The sequence below is a fragment of the Eucalyptus grandis genome, chromosome 5 (genome assembly GCF_016545825.1).
Source record: "Eucalyptus grandis isolate ANBG69807.140 chromosome 5, ASM1654582v1, whole genome shotgun sequence".
Taxonomy (NCBI): domain Eukaryota; kingdom Viridiplantae; phylum Streptophyta; class Magnoliopsida; order Myrtales; family Myrtaceae; genus Eucalyptus; species Eucalyptus grandis.
The window spans coordinates 61398823-61407638 of record NC_052616.1 but is presented as its reverse complement, the minus strand read 5'-3'; the positions used below and the strand labels follow the sequence as shown (position 1 = coordinate 61407638).

General features: G+C 41.3%; 1 protein-coding gene across 1 annotated transcript; it reads right to left on the bottom strand.

Annotated features, from left to right (window-relative positions):
- Nucleotides 1-4174: 4174 nt before the first annotated feature.
- Nucleotides 4175-4774, bottom strand: LOC120294098 (spidroin-1-like). The gene has a single exon (XM_039314022.1). The coding sequence runs from the start codon at nucleotides 4772-4774 to the stop codon at nucleotides 4175-4177; it is 600 nt and encodes a 199-aa protein (XP_039169956.1).
- Nucleotides 4775-8816: the final 4042 nt, after the last annotated feature.

Below are 8816 nucleotides of genomic sequence, written 5' to 3'. Positions count from 1 at the left end.
ACGGCGAGGCGGAGGCGCGTCGACGGACGACAACGATTGACTGATTAGGCGGCGGCTAGGGTTCCGGCAATCGTGAGCAACATCGAAGAAGAAGGCTGAGCCGAGAAACATACGTGTTTAGTGTTTATGTTTCTTTGCTTATTTGGGTTTGGGGGTTATTGTGTTTCGGGTCGAAACAATGTTTCCACCCTACCCGACCCTAAACACATATTGTTTGCTTGTTTTATATTTGTCTCTTAAACAATATCAAGACCCGAAACAAGTATAATACTTGTTTCGTGTTCGGGTCGTGTTCGGGTCGGTTCGGGTCGGGTCGGGTCGGGTTTTTCTGACACCCCTAGTCATAACACAGACTAATACTATTTTAATCAATCAATTGTGGATACTACATAATCAATGGTAGAGATGGACTTGATCTATATAATTTATATGTAAGTCATGCAATGTTTTGCTCAGGTCAAGAGTGGCAATGTTTGACATCTAAACACCAATTGCTTAGAAGCAAAACCTAGTCATGACCACTAAGCCGGTGCCCTGCCTAGTTCCTCCATTTCCTGAATTGAAAGCCTTTGCTTTTGCAGTCAATCTAGCCATCTAGGATCCGGTTTTTTCACTAAGTCGGACGGAATCATTGGCTTTGCTTTCAACATCATGATATCATTCACGTTGTCTACTTCTGCATTCTTTACACTAGAAACATGCCCACATAGCAAACATAATTATTACATGAAACACAACATGATCAACTGTATCTAGTCGTCTCACGGAACGTTATAATAAACTAAAGAGCAAGGTTACTTCCATGCAAGCCTGTGTTAATTTAGTCCTCAATCATAGTGATTATCAGGTTAGCCTTGTTATACTTATCTTCTAGTTGTCCCACATGACCTTGTTCTGTGATTCAATCAGTGATAACGCAAGATAATTCCACGAGAACAAGCTCGATGATGCGACAACGGAAGCTCATTTTAAATCTTCCCAACTAACTTTTTTTTTGTCCTCACATTGTTATTATCATGCGATAATACGATCATCAGTGTCCTTCCTAGACTCAGAAAGCAATCACTCCGGTTGGGTTCCGCTAAAAGTTGAAAATTTCATGCCAAAAAGTAGAACACACGTGAGGAATTATTATTATTATTTATTTATATTCGTGAGGAATGATATCCTCGCAACTTAATTAGGGGCGCGTTTGGTAACGTCTCTGTTCAAAATTGTTCCGGGGAATAGAAATTAAAAAAAAACTATTTCGTTCGGGGAACAATTTTTTACTAGAAATACGCGTTTGGTAAACTTGTTCCGGGAATAAAAAATAAATAAAAACACGTTTGGTAAATTTATATTCTTTTTTTGTTTCTTTTAATTTTTTAATATTTTTATTTTATTTTTCCTTTTTCCTTTCTTTTTTCTTTTTTTTTTTTTCTTCTTTTAGCCACGGCAAGGCTCGTGGTTGGGTGAGGCTCGGCCTCGCGGATCTAGGCGAGCTCAAGCTCGCCCCCAAGGCGAGGCCAAGCCTCGCCTGTGGTTGGGCAACGCTCGGCCTTGCCGGGTCGGCGACGCTCGGCGAGGTCGCCGACCCTCAACGGCATCGCCAGCCCTCAACGGCCGGTCACCGGCCATGGCCGAGGCCAGCGACCGACCAAAGAAAGAAGAAGAAGAAAATAAGAAGAGAGAGAAGTGTTTCTTCAAAAGTGTTTCTAGAACAAAAAACAACTTTTTTGTTTCTCATTTCCGTTATTTTTTTTGTTCCGAGAACAAAAGAAACAGATTTTGAACAAAAACGCAAACAAACGCGTTTCTATTTTTTTTTTTTTTTTTGTTCCCTGAACAAAAAAATAAAATTTTGTTCATAAACAAAAGAAAATAACATTACCATGCAGCCCCTAGAATCTCGCATTTTATGAGGTCCATGGTTTTTTATTACATTACGGTACTACTAATTCTTTGAACAATCTTTCATCCAAATTTCCAATTTATAATAAAAATGATTTATATAATCGCCATGGTAAACTCTGGTTTACATCATAAAGATGTCTTAAGTTTTTCTTTTCTTTTCTTTTTTGCCATGATCGTAAGTTCCATTAGTCTCACGGAACTTTTGATAATTTTCGTAGCGCGTTGATTAATTAAAAGGTGCACCATTCTTACTCATTTCTGCTCTGGTGACCTTGTTCTGTGATTCAATCAATGATGACACAAGATAATTCCGCGAGAACAAGCTCAATGATACGACAACGGAAGCTCATTTTAAATCTTCCCAGCTGTTTTTGTCCTCGCATTGTTATTATCATGCGATAGTACGATCATCAGTGTCCTTCCTAGACTCAGAAAGCAATCACTCCGGTTGGGTTCCGCTAAAAGTTGAAAATTTCATGCCAAAAAGTAGAACACTCGTGAGGAATTATTATTATTGTTTATTTATATCCGTGAGGAATTATATCCTCGCAACTTAATTAGAATCTCACATTTTGTGAGGCGCATGGTTTTTTTATTACATTACGGCACTACTAATTCTTTGAACAATCTTTCATCCAAATTTCTAATTTATAATAAAAATGATTTATATAATCACCACGGTAAACTCTAGTTTACATCATAAAGATGTCTTATTATTATATGCTTTGCTATTAAGCTCTGGCAGGTTTTTTCTTTTCTTTTCTTTTTTGCCATGATCGTAAGTTCCATTAGTCTCACGGCACTTTTGATAATTTTCGTAGCACGTTGATTAATTAAAAGGTGCACCATTGTTACTCATTTCTGCTCTGGTACATTGTTTGTATCCGAGGAAGATACGAAGCTCCAAACATGGCGCTCATGTTGTGAGAAACGTGTTTTTTCGGTTTCTTGTACAAACATGAAATCACGCCTTGTGTATTGCAGGGAATTATGTAAATTAAAAAGTGTTTGCTTAAGGAGTGAGTTACATGACCATGGAATGGTGTCGAAATACGCGAGGAAACTTCCACAGGAGCAGGATCTTGTCCGGTTATGGGGGCAACATCATGGGAACAACATCAAATTAAGGAAAGTGTCTACACGCCTCAAACGTATACACTAGGTACTGTTCTTCGTCGATTAACCAGTCGAAGCAGAACTCTGATGAGGGAGATATTCTTAGATGCAACATAAGACGTTCCCGCCCTCCCAAATTGATGATTATGTGCCAAGGTTCATAGGCTCAGAAGAAATAGGAAAATACCCAATATTTAGTATATAATGATTCATACGGATAAATTGTTGATGTTGGGGCAATCGGGAGTCCGTGTATGTTTCTATTAGCAAAGTGTAAAGGCTGTGACGACCGGTGTACTCTCAAGAAATAAAAAAAATTATTTGTTTATGTGTTGAATTCTATCCAACTTTCAGAAAATCATGAAAACATTATATGTGAGTTTACATGTCAAATTTGTATATTGTGAGAGTATTAGATATTTTGGAATAAGAAAAAGTCTAAGGTGTCCATCGCAAATTTAGATTATGCAAAAAGAAAAAGGTAAAAACTAGAGAATTTTCAATTGATTGGGGGTATTAGGAAATTTTTAGCTGGAAACTGGGGGATACATATTTGGATTCCGCTAATTGTGTGTAAATTACACTTGATTAGGGCCCTTGCATGGGCCAAAGGATTGGAAATGATTAGTTCATGAGATCTAGAGCGTGTTTAATGAATCTTTAATTAGCTAGAGATCATAAAAGAAGCGGAAAAATAGAAATAAAAATATTTAGACACGCCCTTTAAGATTTACAGATGTGGCATCTCGAGGTTCATGGTTGAAGTATTAATCATGTGGACTAGGGGTGTGCAAACGGTCCGGTCAACCCGGTTCCCGGATCGCCCACCGGAAAACAGGTCGGGAACCGGTTCCGGTTGAAACCGGTCCGGAACCGGTTCCCAAATATCGACTGTTTGAACCGGTCCGGGAACCGGTTCCGAGTGATTACCCACCCGGGAACCGGATCGACCGGACCGGTTTGGGAACCGGTTGGAGAACCGGTTTGGGAACCGGTTTGAAGCCCCAAAACGCACGAGCAAAACCTAATCTGTCGTGTCTTTTTCCTTTCCTTTCTATCTCGCCGAAATCCCGAAATCGCAAAGCACCCAAGCACCGACGCCGCCCGCCGCTCTCGTCGTCGTCACCCCCTCGCGCTCGCACCACCGCCGCCATTCCGCCGGTCATCCGAAGCTCCGCCGAGCCGCCGACCCCGCCGAGCTCCACCGGGTTTTGCCCGCGGCCGCCGACCCCGCCGAGCTCGCACGAGCACCGACGCCGCCTCCGTTCGATCGCCTCATTCCACCCGCCGCCGTTGCCTCGCCGACGCCCCTAACCCGCAAATCTCGCGTCCGCAAATCTCCCCGCCGATCTACCGCCGCCCGAACGACGCCCCTCGCTCCGCTCGCCGACACCAGCCCGAAGCCGCGTCGATCCTTGCCGCCCTCACCAGCCGCGATACCAAAGAGCCCGTCGAAGCCACCGCTGAGCCGATCTGCGTCGACCGATCGCGTCGCCGCGCCCCACCGAGCCCCCGCTGCAGCGCCTCGCCTGCGTTGCCCTCCCCGCAAAGCCACCTTTGCTGCCCTTGCCGCCGGGTCCTCCTCTCGCTCGACGCCCGACAGATCCGCTCCGAGGTTTACCTCTCTCTTTGCCTCGAAATGAAGCTTCTCTATAGCTGTTTCGTTATTTGGATGACATCTTCTTTCGCAATTAAAAAGTGCTGGAGAGTTTTGAAAGCTCTTGTTGTTTCTTTGGTTGTTTAGATGTTTATTCCCCTGCATTGTTAGATTCGTTGAGCATGAGCAAGCTAAAGATAATACCAATAACATTAGATTATGTTGCTTGTGGAATGATGTATTATAGCATGGTAGGTTAAGTCTGGTTCATTTTCGTTTTCCATGAAAATGGGGGTCAACTGCTGAAGCATTTCGATCATCGTTTGTTGTAGCTTTCTCATTCTTAATCGAAAGGTTCGCCCTAAAAATTTTTTAAACATGGAGTATGGTTTGAAGTTGGTTTGGTCTTGCTGTAACTTAATAAGATCTGTTGTGCAGCAACGCTGCTCTAGCTATGGAAGTTGTTGGGGGATGAGTATGACGAGATTGCTGTGTTGTGCTGAAAGAGAAGATGTTTAGCAACTAGTCTAGGACTGCCGCATTTGTTGAAAGCTTGGTGAGGAACGTTAGCTACTTAAATCACGCACTAATTTCTCTAGGCACGTAGGTGGACTTTTACTGATTCCGCCCGCATCTGAAGAAGAATGGTCTAAACGCTGTTAAGTGTAGAGAACGGGGAAGAGGAGCTGATGAAGTCCACTATATTTCCCTTTTCTTCTCTGGGCTGTTTCTGAATGGTTCTTTTTTAGTTGTCTCGTGCTATTAGTATATAAGACTCTGTCAAAGGAGATCTTTTGATGACTAATACAAGGTAGGGTGTTAGAGCATGGTAGGTTAAGTCTTGTTCATTTTCATATTCCATGAAAATGGGGGTCAACTGCTGAAGCATTTCGATCATCGTTTGTTGTAGCTTTCTCATTCTTAATCGAAAGGTTCGCCCTAAATTTTTTTTAAACATGGAGTATGGTTTGAAGTTGGTTTGGTCTTGCTGTAACTTAATAAGATCTGTTGTGCAGCAGGATGAGATGTTAAGACGGAGATTTATGGTTTATAATGGAGTTAGCTCAATTGATACGTCAGTAATAGCTACTGAGTACATGCCTACGTGTAAATGGCTTCAGCATAGACTCCAAGCTCATGAAGTGATGATGCTGAGCACTGAGATTGAAGATGGGATCAATTTAGATGACCGAGAAGTGAAGAACAGAGTTCCTTGTATAGCATTAGGTTTAGTAAAATTTTGGAGTTTTCCTTTGTGTATTTCGTCCTTTACTTCTTCAAGGAAAGTTAGATTGTGTGCGGAGAAAAACGGAAAGGGAAAATCAAATCGTAGGTCTTTGAAGTCTTTCTCGATCTTTACTAGTTATGAGCGAACTAAAATCCTTTCTTGAGCCATATGTTAAACTTGATACAGCTGGTGAAGTTTGCTTATTGCAATTTACTAGCAAGATGTGAAATGTGCACGTTCAGAAAAATTTTGCAAAACAGGTTCCAATATAAACAGGGTTGACCCTGTTCCCGGACCGGAAAAACAGGGTGGGTCGGGAACAGGGTCCAATGCAAACAGGGTAGGGAACAGGGTCCAAAAAAAGATACCCGGTTATAACAGGGTCGGGAACAGGGTCCAGGTCTAGACCCTACCCACCCTGGACCCGATCACCCCTAATGTGGACCACACAATTTTCATTTCCTTTCATCTTTATTGATCAATCGGCCGTCCAAAGGAGCTCATGCTACTATGAGCAATTTTCAGAATCAATTGGTATCTGTCCCTTCATGGCTTGAGTTTCTGGGTTTACTTTCTTCGGGACTCTTTAGAATTGATATTCACCAATATTTATACAAAAACTTTACATTTCAGAAACAGTTTGTACCATACCATTTTATCATATGTACAAAAGCATATGCTTGGCATTTATGGATGATTCCGTTGGGAATCTGTACCCCGCAATCACCAAGTCTCAAAGTGAAGGGCTTTCATAAAAATAAAATAAAAAATGCATTAATATCGCGACTGTGGTTAAGGGTTTTTTCAAATATTAATGTCCCGCCTGCATTGTTTATGAAATTAACTTAAATTACTCGAAAACGGTCTTTCACGTCTATGAAGCAATGATAAACAACAAAACCCTCAATCTCGTGGACCGTGTTTTTGTTGAAAAATGCTGTGAGTGAATCATCCCTTGCCGATCCACGGCCTGCAAAGAAAGTTTGCTGGCATCTCGTCTAACCATGGTAAAGAAAGATCCTGGCTCATCTAGTCAAACAATGATTCGAACCGCGTGCTTATCGATCAAATAATGCACTCACCTACTCGAACATGTTTTTCTCGAGCTATTGTAGTTGTCTCTCATCTGGATCCACTATGTGTGCTTATATGTCATGAGTGAGATCGGAAAAGGAGATTTCGTACCCGCTTCTGTTTCACGGAGTAATTGAGACAGCTTGGTCTTAGGTAAAACCCCTCAGTATAGAACCCGTAGAAATTTGGTAGAGGTAGCCATGACTATAAGCCATTATTTCACATTGGAAAAATAAACCAAATATGCTTTCGCATTCCTATTTTTTGCAATTTGCATCGTCTTCTTCTTTTGGAGAAAATAATTTACTCCATGAAATTCTAGAAAATTCTTATTATTAATAACAATTTATATGTAAAAATGTTGGTCAATGATAAGAATATTTTTTCGTCCATTCATTTAATTTTATAACTGATTCAAGTGTTATTCATATCATTAATTTTTTGTAAAACTAACCAAACCTAAGGCAAAACTTGCCTTTATGACTAGGGCACCTAGAACATTAGCTGGACTTTCTGTACGAGTTATTCTTTTTCCCTTTCTTCGGTCGACAATCTATTAAAAAAAAAAAAAAAGCAATTTTCTCTCACTCTTTCCTTTTTTGTGAAAAAATAAAATTTTCTCTGTGGCATATCTATCAACTTCTAGCGGCTCTGTTCACCCCTGAAACAGGGGCCTGGTCGACTTGTGTCCAGGAACATGACACATGGGATGTGAAACTTCATTCACGAGCAATCCTCCCAGAAAAACGTGGACGCCTCCTGTCTCCAGAAAAGAACAAAATAAGAATCGGTAATGAATCTTGAAGCAGTTGTTGAGCGCGTAAGATATTGTTTGCCTTTAGGCCCTCTCTCTTTCTGGCCGGCACGACTAAACAAGTTGAGAGTAGTTATCCAGCCCGTTCCTTTGCGGTGATCTTCAACCAATCTTCTTCTTCTTCCTCGTGGAAACACGGGAAAAACGAGCACCGGCCTTTGAATGACAAATGCTCGTATTTTATTTAATTTCCATTCGCCGTAATGCAATGGGACACGTGTTTCTGTGGGACCTACGGCGACTTCGTTTGCATGTGGGGGCAGACAGAGACCGTATAGTCAGAGATCATCAAGCATTGAAAGATGTTTCCTTTAAAAAAGGCCACCGTCAATGGAAGGTGAAGGTCACAAGAACAAAGAAACAGAGCACAAGCCAAGTCTCCTCTTTACTTCTGGATCGAGTGATTAGTACAAGTTCCATTTTGTATCAGGGAGAGAGAGGGACCATGGGAACATTTCTAGGGTTCGCGGTCACTGCGACCCTGCTCTTCTGCATGGCTCAAGGCGAAGTCCTCTTCTATGATTTTGTGGTGAGTAGGAGCATCCCCTTAGTGAACATTTAGTGACTACTCAAAGCATTTGATTGTTAACCAGTTTTAGCTTCTTTCAAAGGCATTATAGTTTACCACGATCCCATCAGTGTATTCAACACAAGAATCTCCTTATTTACAATGATCTTTACATCTAAATCTCTTAGCTAATTAAATCTTGGAGTACGCTTGAGGCCGAGCACTACAGCATTCAAATACCAAACTAGATGCAATTTTTTTTGAAGATTTCAACTTCTTGAGAGTTTAGTAATAATCTGGTAATATCTACGGTTGTATGATTTATGCATTTTACTCTTTTGGGAGGTGGTTTCCAACCCCGTACGGAGTCTTGATTCATGAGAAAGTTCAGCTACAGGCCTTGTATCAATTTAATAGGGCAAATTATTTTATGGGTATGATGGTTCAAGATTCATACGATGATTTTTGTTGCAGGTAAATGAGACACCTATTGAGATGCTATGTGAGACAAATCGGAGTGTAATAACCGTGAACGGTCTATTTCCTGGGCCAGAGATCCGTGCTCACAAGGGCGACATTGTTT